Source organism: Clarias gariepinus, chromosome 24 (genome assembly GCF_024256425.1).
Source record: "Clarias gariepinus isolate MV-2021 ecotype Netherlands chromosome 24, CGAR_prim_01v2, whole genome shotgun sequence".
Classification (NCBI taxonomy): Eukaryota; Metazoa; Chordata; class Actinopteri; order Siluriformes; family Clariidae; genus Clarias; species Clarias gariepinus.
In genome coordinates, this window is record NC_071123.1 from 207,501 (window position 1) to 231,817 (window position 24,317).

The 24,317-nt window shown below is 40.8% G+C and overlaps 2 protein-coding genes across 7 annotated transcripts in view; both read right to left on the bottom strand.

The window, feature by feature from the left end:
• The window catches only part of LOC128511974 (calpain-5-like), a 16,329-nt gene extending 1,259 nt beyond the window's left edge, over positions 1-15,070 (bottom strand). The window contains exons 1-13 of one of the 5 annotated variants that reach the window (XM_053485033.1): positions 14,940-15,070; positions 12,637-12,812; positions 11,808-11,939; positions 10,398-10,606; positions 9,903-10,095; positions 9,492-9,682; positions 9,315-9,392; positions 9,038-9,218; positions 8,601-8,723; positions 5,904-6,106; positions 4,803-4,924; positions 3,202-3,338; positions 1-965 (exon numbers count right to left, since the gene is read on the bottom strand). The exon at positions 1-965 is cut by the window's left edge and continues 1,259 nt beyond it. In XM_053485033.1, the coding sequence (XP_053341008.1) occupies positions 783-965; positions 3,202-3,338; positions 4,803-4,924; positions 5,904-6,106; positions 8,601-8,723; positions 9,038-9,218; positions 9,315-9,392; positions 9,492-9,682; positions 9,903-10,095; positions 10,398-10,606; positions 11,808-11,939; positions 12,637-12,795 (1,911 nt within the window). In that variant the 5' untranslated portion in view covers positions 12,796-12,812; positions 14,940-15,070 and the 3' untranslated portion in view covers positions 1-782. Of the gene's footprint in view, positions 966-3,201; positions 3,339-3,782; positions 3,923-4,802; positions 4,925-5,903; positions 6,107-8,600; positions 8,724-9,037; positions 9,219-9,314; positions 9,393-9,491; positions 9,683-9,902; positions 10,096-10,397; positions 10,607-11,807; positions 11,940-12,636; positions 12,813-12,931; positions 13,833-14,442; positions 14,720-14,939 lie in introns of those variants that run through there. The other 4 variants (XM_053485034.1, XM_053485032.1, XM_053485035.1 and 1 more) reach the window with 4 other exon arrangements.
• Positions 15,071-19,173: 4,103 nt separating this feature from the next.
• Positions 19,174-24,317, bottom strand: part of LOC128511978 (neuronal migration protein doublecortin-like) — a 38,542-nt gene continuing 33,398 nt past the window's right edge. Inside the window, exons 6-7 of one of the 2 annotated variants that reach the window (XM_053485043.1) lie at positions 21,865-21,962; positions 19,174-21,752 (exon numbers count right to left, since the gene is read on the bottom strand). In XM_053485043.1, coding sequence (XP_053341018.1) covers positions 21,693-21,752; positions 21,865-21,962 — 158 coding nt within the window. In that variant the 3' untranslated portion in view covers positions 19,174-21,692. Of the gene's footprint in view, positions 21,753-21,864; positions 21,963-22,310; positions 22,797-24,317 lie in introns of those variants that run through there. The other variant, XM_053485042.1, reaches the window with a different exon arrangement.

Consider the following 24,317-nt stretch of genomic DNA (forward strand, 5'->3'; position numbering starts at 1 on the left):
CGAGTCTTAACTTGAACTGTGCCTGTGGTCTTCCATTTCCTCAATACGTTCCTAACTGTGGAAACACACAGCTGAAATCTCTGAGACAGCTTTCTGTATCCTTCCCCTAAACCATGATGGTGAACAGTCTTTGTTTTCAGGTCATGTGAGAGTTGTTTTGAGACCCCCGTGTTGCTACTCTTCACAGAATATTCAAAGAGGAGGGAAACTTACAATTGCCCTCCTAAAATTCTCTTTCTTATAATTGGATTCACCTGTGTATGGAGGTCAGGCGTCACTGAGCTTAACTTTTACTTCTCAAATATCACTGTGTCTCCTATATGATAAATTTAACTGATTTATTTTTTTATCGTAACAATTAACGATTTATCCAGAAAAATCATGAAGAATAACAAGGGTGCCCAAACTTACGCATCCCACTGTATTTAATATGGGCAGTTTATTAATCCACAGACAAAAAAGGAATAATTGAAATAAAAGAGCTTTAGTTACAAATTGTACAAACACTTAAACATTTAGATTTATCATCATCTTAAGAAAGACGGCATTTTACTGTAAGCATAAAAGCCTTGAACTCTTACTGTGGTCTGCGTTTATATACTTTTAAAAATATAATCAACCAATCAGACCTCCATACCAGGGTATTATTATATCTGAAACCGCTCCAGATCCGATTGCCCTGGGGTGTGTGGAGGCGCCCCAGGTTAGTTTAGATGTAACTAACTAAACAAACCCTGATTAGAATCCCAGTCTCAGAGTGTGTTAAAGCAAGTGTGTTAAAGCTACATGGCCGTGAGCTCTCTGGACGTGACGACTCGGACGCTGATGGTCCCCGGCATCTCCTCAGACGTCTCAGACGCTCCTCGTCTCAGCTTCAGCTTCTGTGGCTGTGCAGAGTCTTTTAGAGACGCTGGGAGAACCACCTGACCCATAAACTCGTCCTTCACCGCATTCCTGTTCCAGATCTGCACACACACACACACACACACACACACACACACACACTTATAGTATAGTAATATTCAATTCAATTTTATTTGTATAGCGCTTTTAACAATCATCATTGTCGAAAAGCAGCTTTACACAATTAAAGAACCAGACTCAACTGAGAGGAACCATCATTAACTGGATGATAACAGATAGCAGGGATTGATCTGCATTCATACTGTGTGGAGGCTCAAGTAGACTGTAGAAAACTCCTACAGTCCTGAACTATCAAGCGACTGAAGTCACGAGTCCTCAGAAAACAGCTGTCTGCATCAGTGGAGGACAGGACCGTTCCCTTAATTCCTACTACATTTTCTAATCTGTGAAGAAGAATACTATGTTCAATGGTGTCAAAAGCTGCACTGAGGTCGAGTAACACAAGCATGGTTACACAACCCTGATCAGAGGCCAACAGGAGGTCATGGTGACATGGAAAGGACCCCCCTTTTTAATGCTTATTGAGGCCAAATAAAATTAAGAAATCAGTATTTGGTGAATGAAGCATATGTGCAGGCTGCAATTATGCTGTTTTTTTTCTCCTCCTCCGTTTTAAAACCATGGTGACATCCAGCGGTTCAGCGACCATAACCTGCTGTAAGCTTTGTCACCACGTCTCATTGGGATGAGGCCATTAGAAATCGCCTTCACTAATTTAAATACCTCTGTAAAATTATCCTTACTAACCTCTGACTGGCAAGGGCGTATATCGTTAGCTAAGATTACTATTACTGCTATGTCCAGTGCTCTGGCCCCCGGGATACACTTAACCACTGCCGCTACATCTTTTCAGGGAAGAAATGTTATCCAGAGTAAAGCCCTGATGTCCTGATGAGTCTTTCTCACAGCGCCCCTAGAAATTCTCCTATTTTTGCCCATTTTTCCTGCAGAACAGCCTTTAGTCATATCTCTGCTATAAGTGATATTACAAAACTAAGTACAACTCTTGTCTTAATCTTCACCCTCCTTCCACAGTGCGAATTTGGAGAAAAATCTTAGGGGGAGAGGGGGGTCAAAATTTTTACCCAAAGAATGACAAAGGCTTTTTTTCCCTCTTTTTTAAATATGTTTTATTGACTGGAACGTGTCAGAAATGAGAGGCTCAGATCTCTACTTTGGAGTGTGATAGGATCACCAATCCTGCACTCCTGTGATTGGCTTTATCTCTCTAAAGTAAGGTGAGAATTTGGGAAAAATCTGAGAGGTAAAAATTTTCAACCACCACCTAAACATTTTTTTTAGTTATAGGTGAAATTTTCTAAATTCCAGATTTTCTTCAAATTCACACCATGCATTGGGGACGTAAGACAGAGGGGCACTTAGTTTTGGTCCCTCACACACCAAGACTAAGAATTAAGTTCCTCCCTTTAGCACTGGGACAGGGGCGTGTCTGACCACCGTCTGAAAAGAACCGGTGCTGAAATGAAAACACTCAAGTACTGCAGTCAGAACTAAATCATCAGAAGAGAAGAATCCTGACCTTGCAGGATATTTGGACTGAAAGAGGGTAATGCCACACCCCTGTCCCAGATCTCAGATCTCAGCTTTGGAGTGTGGGAGAGTATTTACATTTACATTTACATTTAGGCATTAGGCAGACACTTTTATCCAGAGCGACTTAAAAAAAAGTGCTTTGAGGTCTCCGTCATTGGATAGACACTTATAGTACAAATTATTAGTCCAATCTAAGTGCAGTTAGTCCAGACCTCCTTTTTTGGGAAAAAACTCTGAGGATCTCAAAAATTCACCAAAAAATTTTAAGAGCAGTTGGTTAGCCTTTGATTAGCCTTTCTGACACGTCAATAAAACATACAGTGTTTACACTCCAACATTTATAAACCATAAGACAGAAAAACGCTCAGAAGTAAATCTGGGCCAAACTGTAATGATTTTCAGTGATTACGATGTTAATTAATTGACCTTCATCACAAAGTCAACATGCTAATTTGAGCTAGAAATGATTTCATTATTCTAAATATTTTTTTCCTATTAGCTAGCAGACTTAGCATCTCTTTTCTTTAGATGTCTTAAATGTTAGCAATGTTTACAGATAGTGATACAGATATACCTATATAATATCTAATTATTTAAGAAATTGAGAATTAGCAATGTTTGCTGATAGTAAAGGTAAAGCTCTCAGCAGTATCACCAGGATGAGTCATGGTCTGATTTGAGGTTGTGTTTCTCAGACTGGGATACGTCATTGAAGAGTCTCACCTGGATGGTTATCGGTTTCTGTGGTTTCCTCCTGTAAAACACGGCTCTGGTGTCGAACACAGGGTCACGCGTGTCTTTCTGAACGAGGGACTGGACTGAATTTTTCTCGCAGGAAACGATGGCATAGGGATCCGCACCTGCACACAACACACGCCGCCATGAATCAGAAAGCAGTATAGGTTATTAGGATGGGACACAAGAATTCCGAGAAACATGTTAAAGCTTCCAGAAAGACCTGTGTCCAAACATTAAAACATTGAAATAACACAATACAAGCTCCTCCCAGTTAATGTGGATGGGGCCAGACTCACACACTCAACTAGTAAAGTACTAAAAATGGCCATAAGAACTTTACAAGTAAGAATGAAAAACATCCAGAAGAAGTTATTTAGATCTCCGTTGACCTTCAGTGTAGAGTACTGGATCAGTTGAGGGTCATGACGGACATACAATGAAATAAACCAATGTCACAAGCGGCCCATTACGACTGGGAAAATTATGGAAGTGAACAGAACCTGGTCCTGCCCACATGAACTGGGAGAAGCGTGTGTTGTGTTCAACTTAGTGTCATTTTGCTCTACCTCCATCATGACATGTCCCATGCTGGTCAGATACTGCTTGGACACGAACCCTGTCCCAGTGGAAATGGGAAGATCTCAGATCTCGACTTTGGAGTGTGAGAAAGCAAAACTAAGTGCACCCATGTTTTGTCCTAATCTCCCTAAATAAAAAAAACAACAAAAGACAATTGAGATTGTTGTTGTGAAAATTGCTCTGTTGATGAACACCTGGTCCTGTGTGTTTCTGAAGGCAGCACTGAACAGAAATGCTCTCGCAGGAACCTCCTGGTTAAGCCCCAACATCCTAATATGTCTCTCCCTCTCACACAGTGCTCTCCAGAAAGTTTCTAATTATAACTCATGACACACCGCTCTCACTCCGCAGTGATAAAACTGAAGTGAAAGGAGATGGACATGAACACAACACAGGGTCTCATTAACCCAAATCACTTACTTTATTCCTGTTACTTGCTAATTTTTATCTGGTTTTCTAAATCTGTTTGATATAGCAATCATCAATCGCAATGCATACTGGGAATTTGGGGAAAATCTGAGGAGGTCAAAAATCTCAGGCAAAAAATGACAATGGCTAACAACCCTTTATTGTTTTTTTTATTTTTAGATGAAATTTTTGAGATTCTCAGATTTTCCTATCACACTCCAAAGTGTCTGAGCTTCTAATTTCTGACACTTCTAATTTTCTTCCTTTTATTACATTTACATTTACAGCGGTATATTTGAGTTTCTCAGATTTGACATCATTGATCATGCTTTAGGGAGGTCGGGACCAAGACAGGGGTGCATTTAATTTTGCTTTCTCACCCTACAAAGCTGAGATCTGAGATGCTCCCCAATACCTACTGTATATCTACTTCCACAGCTAAGATTCAATTTCCAGAATAGAATTGCCGATTCTCTAAACTTTATACTGTTATACTGGCAAAAAGAATACATATACTTTCATCCCTAAAATCTTTATATATATCATATCACATATGAAATAAATTCCTAACTAACCCTGGACCTACATTGGAAGCTCACCTCCATTTCGGTCTTGATTGTCAAGTCCTTCTGCTCCGTGAATGTAAACCTGAGTAACCACCTGAGGGTAACCTCGAAACGAACTCCAGCAGCTCACTTGGGGTTTATCTAGATCCAGCTCCCTACAACACACACAGAGAAAAAAAAATTGAGGGAGTGTTGGGTTGTACACACTGGAGAAGATGGTGCAGAAAAGGTGCAGAAGAGTAGCAGGAGTGATCTGAGACAGAAAGAAAGCAGCAAGAATGAAAGGGAAAGTTTACAGGACGGTAGTGAGACAAGCAATGTTGTACAGGAAGCGGAGCTGGAGGTGGCACAGCTGAAGATACTGCAATTTGCTTTGGGAGTGACATGAAGAGACAGGATTAGGAATGGGTATATTAGAGGGGAACAGTGCCGGTGTAGGATGGTTTAAGTCCAAAGAGGCCAGATTAAGAAGGTTTAGACATGAGGAGGGATATGGGGTAAACCTTGAGGAGAATTTTAGCGATGGAGCTGACAGGTAGAAGGAGAAGAGGAAGGCCCAAGAAGAGGTTTAAGGATGTGGTAAGGGAGGACATGTAGGAGGTTGGAGTGACAAGGGAAGACGTGGAAGTCAGAGGTTGATGGAAACAAATGGTCTGCTGTGGCGACCCCTAATGAGAGCAGCCAAAAGAAGAAGTTGGATTGTATACTCTGCAGGAGTGGTCTAGAACTTTTAAGACAAGCAATGAAATGATGAAGATTTTAAGTCCAGTTGCCTTTAGTAACACAATGACCCAGTCCCTGAGCGTAAAGGCCACTGACCACAAAGTTAAAGGTGAATCTGTGGAATTGTGAGTCGAATTGTGAATCAATATTTTATTCAAGAGGAATCTGGACACTTGATTTTGCATTTGACTTGCCCTTGTACAATGTCCTAGACATGACACAACAAATCAGTGAGTTACTTTAGCCTAAGAAGCTACCTGCAAACAACAGCTCTCTCTCAGTGAATACAGCTCTTGTCCAACGAGTGTTAAACCTGACTAATACTATAAAAGTTCTGCACTTACGTCATGAGAACTGACCTGTGATGCGCAGTGCGATCCCAAAGTAAAATACGAGTAATGCATACTGTACCTGCACCCGGCATCTTCCTCGGTGTAAACCCGGAGCATGAACTCTCCCAGGGTGTCGGGTTTGAAGGTGGTCGGGATGATGACATAACGACCCTTTTGCAAAACTTTTCTCATGAACACCGAGCGTGCATTGATGTACATGGACGTGGCGACTGTCTGCTGGGTGATGATGTCATGCATGCGGTACTTTCTGTTCAGCTCCACCTTGGTATGACGTGAGGAGAGAGAAACGTGCATAAACATAAACAAAGCTGCACATACGTATTAAGAGGATTTTTACATTCTGTGTAAGCACTTAAACTTCAGCTAACTAAAACAGCTTACTACTGCTTTAGTCCAAGCTCTGCATTTTCTCAGCCTGAGCGTCAGGGTAAGAATTACGATGGGTTACAGATGGGAGATTAGTTGTTTTATTGCAATGTGAACTTTTCCCAAATGTAACAGTCATTATTATTGGTCTAGACTAGTGTCTAGACATTGAATCTAATTCTGTTATCAAGATATTTTCCCATTGGAAGAGCCAAAACCCAAATTTTCATTATTTACTAAAGTGGGAGAGAAAGCATTGAGTATCCAAGAGCATAGGAGTTTAATGCTGACTTCCAGAATGGGCATTTTACACATTTAACCTTTGATTTAAATTAGTCTAATAGTATTCTCAACAACAGATTTAAACGACAGGATTTTTTTGCTCTTGGAGCCGGTTTTCAGAACAAACAGTGTGCTCTAATCACTCTACAGTAGATTTTGCCATGTGGAAATTATTGTCGCTGGTAAGAACCTTTCACAGTTATGACATTCAGAAGTAGCCCTAGGCGATTTTAGACCCTTTTAACAGGGGCTCAAGTACCCTTGCATTTAATCTTAGCATACTTAAAGGCACTGATACTATCAGTCGTGCTTCAGTTTTGCTGCAGTTAAGTTTGACTTAATTTCTTTGTCATCCATGTGTTAACATCATGAAGACAAGCAGTGAATCTGCAAGGTGCTGGAGAATCAAGGTGGGCTTATTAGGCAAACACAGCTATTTATCATCAGTGGAAATTAATGTCATAATGAAAAAGGATGTTGCATATGGAAGGAGGTAAACGATGAACAAGAGTGGCCCTAATACTGAACCCTGTGGGACACCGTGGCAGACTGCTGAACTCTCTCACCTACAGTTCTATATTTGGATGAATTTTATCCTCTCAGTGAGGTTTAAAGCAAACCACTTATACAATGCCAGGGACTCTAATGCTAGCCAGATGTTCCATGAGAAGTTGGTGAGCAACAATATCAGAGGTGCCACTGAGATGAAGGAGGATGAGGATGGAGACTAGACCAGAGTCAGATGCACAGAGAACTATTCTTGTGGACAAAGGGGTAGATGGTTTGATAATATGATTGGTCTGATTTGATAAGCAAAACAAGCTAATTGTATGGACACAAAAGACATTTACAAATTAATTCCAACCCTTAGTTTGGTCTTTATACACAGCTAGTGAGTTATTCAAAGTTTTTTTCTTCAGTTTTGTTCACCAGAACTAATTTCAGGTAGGAAACAAGGTTGTGAATGGAGAGCTGAGGAAACATCATGCCACCCGCACCTCAGGATTTAGTGTTCAAGCTAATCAACTGGACTTGCTAATCCATATCATACCAAATTGATTTGAACCTAAATGCCAAGTGTTGTGCACACATGCTTTGTCAATAATGTGAATGTGGATCATGGTGTGTGTAAACGTAAAGACAGCCGTCTGTTTGTATCTGTTTTAGCATTTCACTGCATATCATACTGTGTATAGTCATGTATGTAACAAATAAAATTTTAATTTGAATTTAAATCATAGTGAGAGCCGAAACACTGTGTTAAAAGGCTGGGTTAAGACTTCAAAATTTTAACAGGGGAGTCAAAAACAGGAAATAGCAGATTAGTAGTTATGAGAATTAAGAAAAAAGTTAAGATGACAACACACAATGATAAGCAACAGTTTAACACGGATAAAGGAGAGCTACAATAAGAGTAAGGAGACTGATCAGTGTAATATCAAGTATGGGTGTAATCTTTGAGGCGGTTGTAACCCCCCATAATCAAAACTAGCCAGTACAACCCCCCAAATATCATATCACAATGATGATGAATTAAAATTACCGTTATAAAACATAATAAAGCGGTTGACTTTCTTCATTTTGTTTAACTGGCAAAGCAAACAAACCCCCCCCCCCCCCCCCCACGCCCGACCTGCTTCTGTGTGAGACTTGGATCCATCTGCAGATACAGTAGCAATAGTAAGCCTATACACGATGAAAAGAGGAAGAGAATAAGACCAAACAACAATTTTAGTTCTTGGTTACAGATCTCAACTCCCCCAAAGTTGAACCCAAAATTATTTGCGATCATGACATTTTCAGCAAGCAGTTTATCTTGGTCAGAGTCATAGTGGAGACGAAGGAAAACACTGTGTACCAAGCAGAAATACACACACAAACTCACTATTACGTTTAGCCAACACATCTTTTTGTTTTTGGGATTGAGACCAAAATTTGAGAGCCTGAAGAAAACCCATATTGACATAGAAATGAGAAGAACATTCAAATTTGCACACCCTGGAACCGGTTTATCATGTTTACTATTTTAGACTTATCTCATTACACGACTCTAACAAATAGATTCCCTGTGAAATACAGAAATCTACTAAAGTCTCGGCTAGGGTACCTTAAATATGGCGAATCCAATAGTGAGGTTTTCACCGGCACCACGAGGTCTGTGGATCTTCATATCTTTCTGCTGCAGTGACACAAGCAGCTCTTCATGAACTTGAGTTATATCCAACACATACTGGGAAAATAAAACATAAAACAGAATGTGTATATGTGCTACAAAAAAAATCTATGAAAATGGTACCTTGTACATGTAAATGGACTAGTTGTAGAGATGTTGTGGTAGATGTTTGGTCATGAAATATTTTATAAGCTTGTGAGAGTAACCTTAGAGTTGTCCAGGAAGTGATAGAACCTTTAGGCTATGTAAGGATGACAGTAACGGTGTCAGATACAGTTCTGCAAGCTTATGATGGTACCTATAGGGCTGGATTGTGGTGATACCTGTGGCTATTATGATGGCAACTGAAGGATCTATGGGTGGACAAGTACCTGTGGGTTCTGTAAGAATGTCTGCCTATGGTTCATACAGCCACCACACCGGTTCTTCAGAGGATCTGAGTGTTTTATCCAGTTCCCAAAATGCACCACCTCGTTCCACTTCTTCTGGACACTTAGCAACCGGCACACATCTGCATCCGTGAAGTTCTGACACCAGTCATCATAAGACATCCTGAAGGGGTAACACCAATAAGCAGACGAATAGAAGTGAGCTTTATTTAGGCAGTACAATTGGTCAAGAATGCTACATGTTCACATGGTGACTTACCAAAATTCTCCATCATCCTCCACAGTAATACCCAGATTGTTTCTCTCCATATTGCCGATCTTTTGCCATTCCTCTGAGCTACATTGTGAAAAGTATATCATCTCAGACCTTCCATTAAAGCAACCAAACAGAGTGCTAAAGAGAACTATTACACTTCTTTCCATCTCACATTCTCACCTGTCACACCAGGCTCCATTCCACTCATGTTTGCCCCAGGGGTTCCTCATGCGGATGAGAGGGATGGTTTCATTCTTAAAAAAAGCCAGCAGGCCATGTCCCAGGCGCACTCTCTTCACCGCAGTCACAGAGTATGCATGACCTTTGACCAGACCATTTGCCAAACGCAGCTCCCGCTCATGAGGAGATGCCTGACCAGAAAGATTTTTAGAGATTGCAAAGAAGCTTCTTTAGAACATACACAACCACAGACATCATCAATGTCTTGTATAAAATGCAGGTGTATAGCAGGTGTCCATTACACCCTAGAGAACTTGTGTCACAAAAAGCTTACAGAACCTTTACAGAATTTTACAAAGGAACATTGAGCATAACCATGAGATTGAACATGAAGAGAAAGACCTGACTGACCACTATTGAGCAGCTGATGATGCCTCCCATTTCGTACACTTGGAGCAGGTCTGAGAACAATTTGTCCTTCTCCTTGGGGTCAGTCCGGTAGTGTCCTGTTTCCAGACTGACGGGTTCATTTACCGCGCCACTGAAATCCACCACGGCGTCTCCTGTGTTCCCTCCACTGAGCGATTCGTAGCAGCCCGACAATCTACCAACACACCATTAGGTTAGCCATAAAAATGACAACAGTTGTTCTTGTTCTTTATCGACAAAGACACATGGACCCAGTCTACACCCCTGTGGAGCTCCTAACTAAGATTAACCTGTATTAAGCATCAACAGCATGACAAATAAAGCATCACAATGTAGGTAGATACTGTTACTGCTCTTATCTGAGATGCACAGTAATAGCTTTCTAAAATCATAAACAGCATCCAAACTCACATAATTCTAATTCATTTTAGTTCTAATTAATTTGGTTTAATCTTTTCCCATCTCATTGACACTTACTTGGCATATGCTTTTTCCAGAAGAGCGCTCCAGAACTCATTTCTGGATTTGGAGTGGCAGTAAATCAGCTTCCCATTGATGGTGGGCAAACGGTCATCGACAACCACTTCGGTCCACTCCCTGAAAATCCAGAACTGAAAGCGGAAGATTCCTGCGTAGCGCTCTGGATGTTTGGGATCCCACTCCTGCTCTTTCCAGTTAGGAATCACCTGGTGAGCAGAACATTATGTGGACTAAATTACAAGTTTTGTCTTACCCTAACTTACTGGGTCAGTGTTAGTCAGAGAACTGCTAGATTGTGGTTTTTATCCAAGTGTTATTTTAGAGGTTCGTAACAATGCTCTTAACTAATGCTGAAAAGTGTAGGCTTTTAAGAGGAAGGGGAAGTAAGGATGTTGGCCAATGAGGAGCTTAGCAATCTCCCTTCAGATAGGACACCTTCTGCTCCATTTAATCTAGTTGTAGTGGTTTGGTCTTCTTCTAAGAATACCTATTAGACGACTAAAAATAGAGCTGTATCAGAAAAGCCTGGAACTGCACCTGGACCTTGTGGAGATGTTATATCTCTAAGTCAGATTTGGGAATATTTTAGATCTTCAAAGAAGGAACTGGAATCTGTAAGCAGGATTAGCCAAGTTTGTGTTGACCTTCCTTCCAGTACATCATTTTTATTCCAGGAAAAGCAGGAGGAAAATAAATGAAAGAAGCTTGAAGTGACATGGAATTGCAAGAAATCTGTGCACTAGGAATGATAAGCACCCATAATATTTCCCAACTCCTAATTGCCTCACCAAGGTGTTCAATCAAGATTTTTGCTGTAGCTATTTCCTGGCAGCTTTGCTGTAAAGTTTGCTACATTTCTGAAAGATATGGTCTATTTGCAGTACTACCTCCATTAGAGAGATAAAAAAGATCGTCGTTGCTCAATCTCTATCTCTGGTCAGCTGCCAACGTGTACAGAGAAAAGTGTGAAGTAGACAGAAAACGTTGATATTAAATCTTCATCCCCAAAGGCTGAATTGCAGAAACCGATAGTTGTGTTGTTACATCCTGGATTTTAAAAAACAACATTTCTGTCTAACAGGATGCTAAGCAGTACACCAGTCCTCAGCACTCAAGCAGACACTTTATCATCGATCACATAAACAAGACTTGTCCAGACTCCCTAGTGTAAAAAGAAATATCTTTAAACTCGCATAACGGGAGAAAAAAAAACACCACGCCTCAGGGTGAACGCGGCTCGCAATGAATTAATCTCATAAACTCGCAAATAGCTTTTGCACTAACGTGAAAGGAACTGGGCTTCCACAAGTGATCTCGTCTACACCCGATGGAGCAAAAACAAGATGTTCAGCCAGAAATTACATTTGTATCATTCCAGTAGAAATGAGGAGTGATGTTCAGACTGACCTTCTGCCACAGATCTGGTTTAAGAGCCAAACAGGAACAAGCTGCAACAAACCAGCAATTTCCCACTTCACCCTGATTCAGGTCATGAGAACTGATGCCTTCGACGAAGAGGTGAGGGTTCTCGGCGATCTCCTAAAGGAAAAAAGAAAGGTTTTGACACTAGTGATCTTAATTTAAACACCTACTGTATGTTGTGAATAAAATAATAATCATCTTGCTATAGTGGTGTGCTGTAACGGTCATTGAGACGGCTAAAGTGTACCTAAACAGGCTTTACCCAAGGAACAGGTCGCTTTGTGTATAAAAAAGGATTTTAAAGATCATTAATCAAACAGCGCGTGATTTCAGCACCATTTCAGACAAAACAACCAAATGCTTGTCCAGAAAACGCAACTTTTGTTTCCTTTTCAGAGAATCAAGCTTGTTTTGGGAATTAAATGATTAGATTTATTTCATGTCTCTCATTAAGTGTGATTTTTTTTTTTCAGTCTCTGCCACACAGTTAATCATCACATACTGTAGATATTACACAAAGGAACAAAAACAAGGACAGGAATCCTGGAACAACACAATATGTTCCAAAGCGTTTGGTCTAAGAAGTTATTAAGTTGTAATAATAAAAGCTTTAGTCCTGACGTAAAATATCTTATCAGGATTTCATTAAGATTTCTATCTTGGGTCAAAAAACATACATGAGGAGACAAACTAGAACTTAGAATGCATTACACTGCAACAATTATCTTTACATAACAAATAAAACACTTAGGAACATAATGTTACTGGAAACAAATTCACTTAGAGATTGCAGAAGTTAGCAGCGGTGTCTCACCCCCGGCCGCTTCCACTCGACTCTCCCGGGCAGAGGGTTTCTGTAGAACAGCGAGGTGTTGTTGCAGGGAAACTCAGGATCCTCAAACAGCTGCTTCTTTTCCTGACATTCCTTCTTCAGGATGTCGTAGTGCTGGTTCTTAAATGGAGTCGGGGACATGGTGCTCCTTTCCTGACCTGGGTGCATGGAGAGGTCCTTCGATCAGATCAGGCTTTTGATAAACGATCAGTAAAATGAAACAGTTTTTAAACAGAAGCAACAGTTTTTATAATATTAATGCTGGTGTTTTTCTCACTAGGGGTCGCCACAGTGGATCATATATCGCAGGTCTTGTGCTGATGTCCTTCCTGATGCGACTCTCTGTTTTATCAGAGCTTGGAATCCAACCTTGTGGATTTCTGATTTTCCTTCTTTCTTCTTAAGAAGTACTAGATCACTACTGTATCAGGTGCAGATCCTGACACCCGCGTGAAACTTCCGTTACCTGTGAACGTAGCCTGACGCTCCTCGTGCTGCTCCATTGTTTCAGCAGATATACTGTATTATAAACTCGCAGTGGGACATAAAAGGTGAGGGTAGACGCTGCCTACTGATGGCAGGCTAATCGACAGTATACTGAACTTTTTTCTTTAAATGAAAACTCAATTGTTCATTTATAATAAAACATGAACCACTGAATTCAATAATTGTCTTCAAAACTGTTACAGAACTGAGATTTATATACAAATTTAATGGCGTGTTTCCCCCGAGACACACATGTAGACAGTATAAGATCTGGACAAACCCCCTGTGATGTCATTCATAGGTTTTCTGAAGCCCTGCCGTTGGCTCTGCCTAAACCCCTCATCGATCCATAAATGGTCACATACTGTAGCTGTCACTCAAATCAATTATGCTGAATTTTATAGCTTAATGTAATTTTAACTGATAAGTTGCATAAAATTTTACCCCTGTAAAGGTCTCATGAATGGGAAATGTAGCTGTGGAGACCAGGCTGCGAACATGCTTATTTTTGTTGTGAAGTTGGGCATTTTAACATTCTCGCACCTTCAGGGGGCGGTGTTACACATGTGGAGCATGGTGGGATTGATGCGAGAGGGGAAGTATATCACTAATAAAACATTTTATGAGGCTTAAACATTAATCCTGTAATTATTTTAAACCTGCTTAGATAACTCTGATGTTGTGCTAAGTGTTTTTTATTTATTATTATTATTATTTTTAAAAAACATGCTTATAGTTTAAAAACATCATCGTAAGTAAAAATGGAGGAAAGTTGAAAAATCTTGCACAAAGTATTCTCATATCTCAGTAATACATAAGTCTAACAATACTTTAAAAAAATTCAAACATTTTCAGACGACCTCCCCCCAAACACACACACACACACACACACACACACTACTGCTTACACTTTCATTCAGACTTTAAACGCACTTAAAACAAATCTCAAAAGTCTTTTCTTGTCTCACAGTCATCATCATTTCCAGCTAATAACTATTAACCATCGTCCTGCTCCATTGTCCTCTCAGACTACGCTTGCTTACTGATCGGCCTGTGTTTTAAATCTAAAACTGTTCCGTGTTGATCTGATAGGGGGCGCTACTTCTTCTGTATTTTTGAGAATCAAAGTCAAATCTATGGAAGAAAAATACTGACACAGAGCAAACGAGAAATCTAACCTTACGCGATTTGTCCTCTATTACTCGAATCCCCCCCCCCCCACACACACACACACACACATACACACACACACACAGACATATACAAAAAGACTAAAACTTAAAAGTAACTTAAAGAACTTACATACAGGTAGCTGTGTAAGAGATCCTGTTAAACCTGCTGAATCCCAAACAGTCTCTCCCACACCTAACCTGACCTGTTTGTGTGTGTGTGTGTGTGTGTGTGTGTGTGTGTGTGTTTCTGCGCAAATGCCACACATGCCCATTCTCTCATGTTATCTAACTAGTCCTTAGGTGAGTGCTGTCATAAAGACAAAAAAGCATGTGTGTGTGTGTGTGTGTTTGAGGTTTTTATACACAAACACACACTCTGAAACGGCAGTGTGTAATACGGTTTGTGGAATTGTTGTTATGTCTATGATTATATATCTATATATATACACACACACACACACACACACACACTTCCTGAGGTGTTCAGGTTGGGTCTCAAACCAAAGCGAGTTTTAACATGCTGCTGCATTCTCTCTCACTCTCTCACACTCTCTCTCTCACACACACACACACACACACACACACACACACACACACACACACAGAGATGATAAGGAAGTGATTTACCTGTATCCTCACCTGTGTCCTCTGTTCGCTATTGTTCAGTCTGTTCACACAGAATCCTGTCTGCAACTATGCCTTACACACACCCACACAAAACACCTCACACACACACACACACACCCACACACACACACACACCCACACCCACCCACACACATACACACCCACACACAGAGAGAGACCTCCCCTCTATCAGGACTAGGGATTGTTCAGATCCACCAGGGGGCGATAAACTACAATAAACATACAGAACACAGTGAGACTCGACTGCGTTCATCTTCTGGAGTCTTCATCCTGTACAGGGTCGCGGGGCCTGGAACCTATCCCAGGAGACTTCAGCATGCCAATCCATCGCAGCGCACATGCACACACACACACACACACACACACACACACGATCCCTGCACACATACCAGACGCAGGTATTAAACCCTCAACCCTGGAAGTGTGAGGTCACAGTGCTAATCACTACGCCACTGTCCTGCCAACACTGTAGCTCTAAAACTAAATAAAGGCTATAATTCATAGCTCATACACTGTTGATTTACAGTGGTATTACATGTGGTTACTAGGGTGTTGTTGCAGTATTACAGGTGGTTGCTGTTGTGTTACTGTAGTATTACATGTGGTTATAAGGGTTTACAGATGGTTACTATGGTGTTGCTGTATGTATTAAAGGTGGTTGCTATGGTATTCCAGGGGTAGCTGCTAAGGTGCTTCTTGCTGGTTGCTATAGTATCGTAGGTGAATGTTGCAGTGTTGCTAGACAGTTTGATTTTTGGCCGTAGCCACAGAATTTTGGAATGTTTTTGTTTAATTATGTTGGAATAAATTATGTTAACAGTGGAGCCTCGGATTACGAGCATAAATCGTTCAGGAAGTGGGCTCGTATTCCAAAACACTCGTAAATCAAAGCACATTTTCCCAAAGAAATAATGGAAATTAAAATTATTTGTTTCACAGCTCAAAAAAATAAATACATAAAAATAAATTAACACAAAATATGCAGTAAAAATAAAACAAATTAACCTGCATGGTACCTTAAAAAAAGTAAAAGTTAAAATCCCGACAGATAAGTGTTTCCATTTATGCACACAGACGATGTTGTGTGTGTGTTATGTGTGTGCGCGAGTGTAATATGACACCTTGCCGGTTGTGTGTGAGTGAAGCACCCCCTTATGGAGTTAATTATGTGCCAAAATTTAACAAACAAACACGATATGTTTTGCAAAGAAAAAAAATCGACTTTCTCACAAATGCGCCAACCTATTTTCTCACAAATGCAATGGAGCAACTTCCTCTTCCAAAACAGCAGATGGCGCTATCGGTCAATTTACTCTATTCTCCCGAGACCTCAAACAACGTGTTTATATGGTTTACCCCCTTATGTCCCAGAGGAATATGAGTGGGGAACAGTTTTTAGGTGTCCATTATATATCCAGACAGCCAGACATATTAACACTCCACTATCTTTAGGATAGAGCCCTGTAGGGGGATAATACAGTTATATCAAACCACAGCTGCATTTTAATGAACTATTGAAGGCTGAAAGAACTGACATCATGTTTGGCTGGATCTCAGGTCAGATGAGCAGGTTAGCGTGGAATGATGCTGTAATGTTTACTTGCAGCCACCAGGGAGCGCCAAAGTACAACAAATAACACTGCTGTTTTAAACACGTCACATATTTCTGAGTAAAAATTTTTTACTTGATACTTTATTACTCACTCACTCACTCATCTTCTATACAGCTTTATCCTGTATTCAGGGTCTCAGGAGGCCTGGAGCCTATCCCAGGAGACTTAGGGCACGAGGCGGGGTACACCCTGGTGGCAATCCATCACAGAACACACACACACACTACAGACAATTTGGCAACACCAATTAGCCTAATCTGCAGGTCTTTGGACTGGTGGAGGAAACCGGAGTACCCGGAGGAACCCAACAAGAACATGCAAACTCCATGCACAAGGGAACGGGAATCAAACCCTGACCCTGGAAGTGCAAGGCGACAGTGCTAACCACTACACCACAGTGCCGCTAAATATAAATAATGTAAGTTTTAAGTGTTGAGCTCATCTAAACTTAAGGTTAAGTTTTTTATTGATTTTTATTTATTTCCCCTTCATTCAGACACTTAGTTTTGTTGATTTATTTGTCTTTGATCTATATATTTAGAATAATTTCAAATATTTACCTGCCCTCGGGTATACATCTGTCCGACATGCAATGAGGAAACACAAATCAGTGTACAGAGCGTGTCTTTGGAGTGTTAGAGGAAACCAAAATACGCAGAGGAAACCATTGAGGCATGAATAGAACACACATAGAGCGGAGGTGGGACTCGAACCCTAACCCCTGGAGGTGTGAACCCTAACCCCTGGAGCAACAGCGCTAACCACCCTGCCTCCGGGTCTGATTGATAATTGCTCACAATTAAGAGAGGAGTAATTATTTTTCAGGAGGGGAGCTCCTTGTGTGTGGGAGCTCTCTATGTTACCATGGCAACCACCCTTGTGCCTAAAGAGGTGGGGCTGTAATTAAAGCTTTTTGAAAGATGCTTTTGCCACTTTTCCTTTGTTTTTTACATAATTAATAACTCTCTCTATCTCTCTCCCTGCCACACACACACACACACACTCTTGTCTCACTCTTAGTGGTGGCACGGTGGTGTAGTGGTTAGCACTGTCGCCTTGTACCTCCAGGGTCTGGGTTTGATTCCCCAGGCTCGATTCCCGTCTCTGTGTGCCTGGAGTGTGCGTGTTCTCCCCGTGCTTGGTCCACAGTCCTAAGACATGTAGGTTTGGTTAATTGGCGTTTCCAAATTGCCTATATTGTGTGTGTGTGTGTGCCCTGTGATAGATTAGCACCCTGTCCATGGTGTATCTCGCCTCGTGCCCTATGTCTCCTGTGATAGGCTCCAGGTCCCTGTGACCCTGAATACAGGATAAAGCGTTTAGAAGATGAGTGTGTAAGAGTGTGTGAGGGTGTGAGTGTCCATCTCACTCTCTCTCTGCCCTGTTTTCTCTCTTTCTGTCTGTGGCACTATTTCCTTGAACTTCTCTCTCTCTCTCTCTCCATCTCTTCTGTCTCTCCATCTGCCTCCCTCTCTCTCTCTCTATTTCTTTCTGTCTGCTCTCTCCGTCTTTACCTCATGCTCTCTTTCTCCATCTCTGTCTTGCTGCCTGTCTGTTTCTCTGCCTCTTTTCTTTTCATGTAAAACAGAATCAAATCTGTTTAATCTGTTTTAGTAAACCAGCACTGCCACCTGCACCTCGACTCACTGCCAGCGACTCTTGCACACACACACACACACACACACTAATGTTAATAATAACAACCCCTTCATTAGAGCGACATCTCAGTCAGAGTCTCTGTGCAGGAGCGAGAGGAGCGAGTGATGATCTCAAGTAACCCCTTTACTCTGTTCTGCCTCTAAAGAGCTCTGTGTGTGTGTGTGTGTGTATTTGTACTACATATTACGAAGGATTTGTTTACCGTTTTTTATGCAATCAGCTTCTCAGTTTAGGAATCACACTTCTGTTACAGATGTAATGTAGTGTGTGTGTGTGTGTGTTTGTTAAAAAAATCTTAAAACACTGACTTCACCACACACCTGCCGCATCTTACACACTTCCTTCAGGAGTTTCACAATCATGGCGTGCTCTAGGTCACCCTGACACACCACACCAAGCTGGTGTACAATAAAAAGCTTCTCTGGCAAATGTGTTGTCGAGGTAACCAAGCTCATATTTAATAACGCTAATGTTAGCTAACAGTTTCACTAACGATCAGGAATTTAAATGAGCATAACAGAACAATGCGTGTGAGATGAGGAGCTGGTTTATTTTGCAACAGGATACAGCACACGATCGTGTTAGTAGTTCACCGTCACCATGGACACCGTCACCGTGGACACCGTCACCGTGGACACCGTCACCGTGGACACCGTCAGCAACGGTCACCACGGCAACGCTAACAGCCAAACATTTAAAATCCTCATGATGAGAAAAATGAATCGCTGAAACTGGGATGTGAATAACATCTTATTTTTTTTATTGAAAATCGAAGTTGATACACAGAATGACATCATCACCGAAACAAGTCACGATGACACAGCAGGAAATACATCATCATCATCATCATCATCAGAGAGGAAGTTTAAAAATTTATTCCCGAACCAAAGGGAGCAAAAAGAGTGTGTGTGTATGTGTGTGCGTGTGTGTGTGCATGTGTGTGTGTATGTGTGTGAAAGAGGAGAGAGAATCGGCACCGTGTGAAGAGTTCACCTAAAATACTAAAAAACCTTAAAAAGAGATCGAGAGACAGAAAGCAGTCAGCGAGAGAAGAGACAGGTAAAGAGAGACAGACGGAAAGAAAGACACGTGGGACTGAGACATGTAGAGAAACAAAAAGAACAGACAGACGAGGACAAATTAAGACAGATTGAGAACGATAGAGAGAGAGAGAGACAGAGACAGAGACAGAGAGTGAGACAGATTTAGAGACTTTGATTCAGGTTTAAAAAGAGCAGTATGGAGAAAAGGCACCACAGGAGGTGAGACACGTTCACACCCTCAATGTTCAGAGAAATAACTCGGTGTGTGTGTGTGTGTGTGTGTGTGTGTGTCAATTAATCGCCTCAGTGTTCAAGTCTACTAGATGAAGGCAGCATAAGGACAGGAGCCCTTAACGTAGACCGGTGTGAGAGTTGGAATGTCGCGCCGCCGTTAAACCGCTGCTGAAATGGAACGCGGCATCGACACACACACACCTGATAACGAGTGTGTGAGAGTGTGTCACACTACACATCATGAGGAAATAGGTAATGATAATATCATATACCATTATACAAGAGCCAGAGGATTTTTATTTCTATTCTGTGTGTGTGTGTGTGTGTGTGTGTGTGTGTGTGTGTAAAGCATGAAATCAATCTCGTTAAGAAGAGAAAGTTAATGCTGAGCGATCGTTATAATAATAATTAACAGTAAGAGCAGTAATAATGATGATGAGTTTGTTTTTTTTACACGAACAGCTTCGAGACGGAACTGCGATTGGATCGGATCAGCATCAGACTCCTGAATCCAAACAAATCGAATCGAATCGAATCTAACTGGTGTAATATGAAGTTTAGACGAGTTAGACAACAAGATCATTAGCATCAGGAAAGAAACGTTGACGTTCCTGTTTTTTTTTTTCCTCCATGAGAGAGAAACACACACACCACCATGCAGTATTACAAAAAAACAGATATTTTATCCCAAAATGTTTCAGTTTAAAGAAAGAACTTTTTTTCTTTGTTTTTCTGATTTACGTGAGTATCTAACGCTATGCGAGCGACCCATGCCGATATGTACACCGCCACCAGAACTTAAAAAAAACCTTCAATGCGTCAGACCTTCATGACTTTGGCTTTCTTCTCAAAAATCCTCCCCACAAATCCATGCGTCACTTCTTCACCACAAAATCCCTCATTCAAGATAAAAAACAAAAAGGAAGGAAGTTGAAATTTAAGCCCATTTTAATCCCAGGGTAATAAATGTGCTTATTATTTGTTGTCTAAAGGGCCGTAATCTTATGGCTTTGGTTGGACAGGTTTCGTGCTTCCTTTTTTATCAATTAATTTTTTTTTTTTTTACTTTTTTTTTAATCAGTTTGCGTACTTTAACACTAAAAACATTAACAAGGCCCCCCCCCTTCCCCGTAAGCTCAGATTTAATAAAGACATGACTCAGCATGGCGTCAGGACTCAGGCATGTGCTGATGATCCGTTACTTGTGATGAATATAATAATATTAAACAATATGTTTTTAATCTAACATCAGTTTGGTTTGTGATTAACAGTCAAAATTTGAGAAATTGTAAAACTGTTAAAAAAAACTCACTTATTATTATTACTAGTACCTAGCGAGAACACGCTAGTCACAAGAGGCTAGCGAGGCGTTCTGAGCAAACTGACCTTATGTGTACGACAGCGTAGAACAAGAAGCTACATGTAGCTACAGTACTATGATAAAATCGTGACCCTGTTAACGTGATCTTGAACGCGCCGCTAATCCAGCACATGCCTAGTCAGGACTGAAACGTAAAAAACTGCGTCCAACTGGTTTTAAAAGCACAGCGAGTTATTAAACACAGCCAGAGTTAGAAAAAAGTAATATTAATAATAATAAAAAGAGTTTTTGTACAAGTCAGAACCGTAGAACTGTGATTGCTGCCTGGAATTCACAGAACCAAGTGCTGAAAGAATGTTAGGTTTGTTTTTTTTAAAAAACGTTAAAGTGACAAATTATGACAGGTATGGAAAAAAAATCTCAGCGCTGATATGAAATGCACTCACGACTACAAACTGTACATTTAATATCAGAGATTTTTCTTTCTTTCTTTTTATTAAAAAAAAAATTACTTGCACAAAAAGGACTGAAATTTTGTGTAGAAACCCAGGTGCTCGACTCGCTCGTCATTGCCGTGTATACGCCCTGCATATACACAACATCGCTTAAAAAATATGATAACAAAATAAACAACACAAACTTAAAGAAAGGTGCTGGAGATGGACGCGACGAATTCACAAGCAGCAACAAAAAAAATGAAAAAGCAGAAAGAGAGAAAGAGAGAGAAAACACCGCTCGAAAGCTGGGCGGTGCCGAAGGGCTAAAGAAACGCCGCTCCTCCACACCACCAGGGGGCGACGAGAAGAACGCCACAGAGACCTCTGTGATCGGCAGCTTGGGGTGACTGACAGGTGGAAGGAGCTTACATAGATTCTCCCAGTGATTCGTTGTCATCTTCCAGGGAGAGAGGCAGATAAAGATCCTGAAATAGACACACACACACACACACACACACACGTGCCCAGTGCATTAACAGTGTAAATAAAATGAAGTGTAAAAAAAGAGTGAGAGAGTGAAAATGTAAGTGAGAGTACCTTTTGTTTGCGAGCGTTCCCGGGGCTGGTCGGGGTAGAAATTGGGGACTGCTTAGAGATCGGAGTGGACAACTGACTGCTGGACCCAGTACCATTAGCTACAGAGAGAGAGATAGATAGATAGAGAGAGAGAGAGAGAGAGAGAGAATGTTTTATTTTATTTGTGAGGAAGATATATAGAGTAAGAGAGCAAATGAGAGAGAAAGAGAGAGAAGAAAAAGAAAGAAGCAGTTAAAGACAGAGGAAGAAAGACAGAAACACAAAGACCAAGGACAGAGAGAGAGAGAGAGACAGAATAAGTAACAGACAGAAAAAGATGTTTATTCTTTATTAACAATTCATTGATAAAAATCATTAATTGTAATTTATTTAACTTATTTAAAATTTCTAAGCTTTAATGATCACAGACTGACGAGCTGAGACGCTTTCAGCTCTTAAGAAGAGAGAGAGAGAGAGAGAGAGAGAGAGAGAGAGAGAGAGGTGCATAATACTATAGAAATCTCCTCAAAGTTCAGAGAAAAACACCAGCCAGTGCATGCAGGGTAGAATTAGGTCGATTCTCACTGATTATAGCCGTACGAAAAAAGAGCAGGAAAATTCCATAATCATCTTAAATTGATTGATGAAAAGCACTGAAAACCCAAAAGCTCTTCCCTAAACCCCGTCCTCTCTGTCAGCTGGTCCTGAGACTCACTAACACACTAACCCCCTAACACACTGCAGTCTCAGACCACATTCTAATCAGAGTCTAAACTGGCAGAGTGTCTCTTCACCATTAGAGATATGACGCAAAGACAGATCCTGAGCGGGTACAGGCTGAGTGAACATGTGGAGACGGGCCGACACAGGAGAACCTGGCTGCCCAGAGAGCAGAGACTGTGTGCTCAGTGTACGATCGGTGAGGTCGAGACGGAGCTGCACTTCCTCCTCCACTGTCAAAAAAAAATTATGCAAAAAATTTAGGAAAACTAGACAATTTGATAAACATTGATGCAGATGACAAACTAACCATATCAGATCAGCACCCAAAATACTTTACTGCCCTTAAACAGAATGGACTAATTTCACTTGTCTCGTCTTTAAAATCGAAACAATTTTGAATTGTTCAAAATCATCAACCTGTGTATTAGATCCTATACCAGTACATTGGAAATAATTAACTCTTCACTCAACAGTGGGTATGTTCCCAAATCCTTTAAATTTGCAGTTATTAAACCACTAATTAATAAACCGCTGTCTGCTTTCCAATTACAGGCCGATATTAACCCTTCCCTTTATCTCTAGAATTCTGAAGAAGGTAGTAGCACAGCAGCTCTGTTCATATCTACATAGAAATGGCATAAACCAACTGCATCGGTCAGGATTTAGGCCTCATCACAGCACAGAGACAGCACTCGTTAAAGTAGTAAATGACCTTCTATTGTCCTCTGATCAGGGTTGCTTACTTACCCGTTACTTGCAGTTTTTGACACCATTGATCATAGTATTCTCATTAACAGATTAGAAAAGGAGTGGGCATTTAGGGAACAGCCTTTAAATTTACATTTAAATGGTAACTTCTCTGCATGTTCTCAAGTGAAGTTTGGTGTTCCACAGGGTTCGGTTTTAGGCACACTGCTTTTTTTCTCTTTACATTCTTCCTCTAGGCAACATAACTCCTAAACATGGTATTAGTTAGTGCCCAAGCATTATAGGGTGCACAGTACCCTCTTGTTTTTCTATGGATTCTTTTTAGGGCCCAAGCACTATAGGGTGCGCAGGATCTTCTTGTTTTCCTAAGGATGATTTATTTAAATTTTTCCCCCACCCTTTTGGACTTTTTGGGTGTTTTAACATGCTCAAAAACTCATGAAAATTGGCAGACAGGTTGGTATCTGCTGCCATTCGGATGCCTGAGAGTCAGGGGCCCTCACAAGAGATTTTGCTGCTTAGCTCATACATACCTTCACAAAAATCTGTACGATCAAAATCTGCCAAACAACTTTCGCACTTATCTCAAATAGGTCAGTCGTGATGATGCCTTAAACTTACGCTGAAAAAGTTAATAACTTTCTGTGTGGCATTATATTAAGTGACATTATATTTAGTGACACGTTCAGTGACATAAAATTTTTCAGCATCTGTGGCCTATTGTACACACATACACATCACAAATGCTAACACTCTCACACTCACATGGACACACACATCTCTCTCACACACACACACCAACACACTCAAAAAATATTTAGGCCCAAGCTGACATCCGCCTTATTCTGTCATATTGTGTGACGTGTGCAAGTTGTGCGGTGCACCCGGTCGGCGATGGTTTTTTATAGGTCTTAACACACTTAAATAACACACAGGTTGTGTGGCACAGGGTGCTTGGACCCGTAATTGTTGCTTACAAACTATAATTTTAATTGTTATGCTGATACACAAACAGCCAAATGAGAAAATCAGCATGAGGAGGC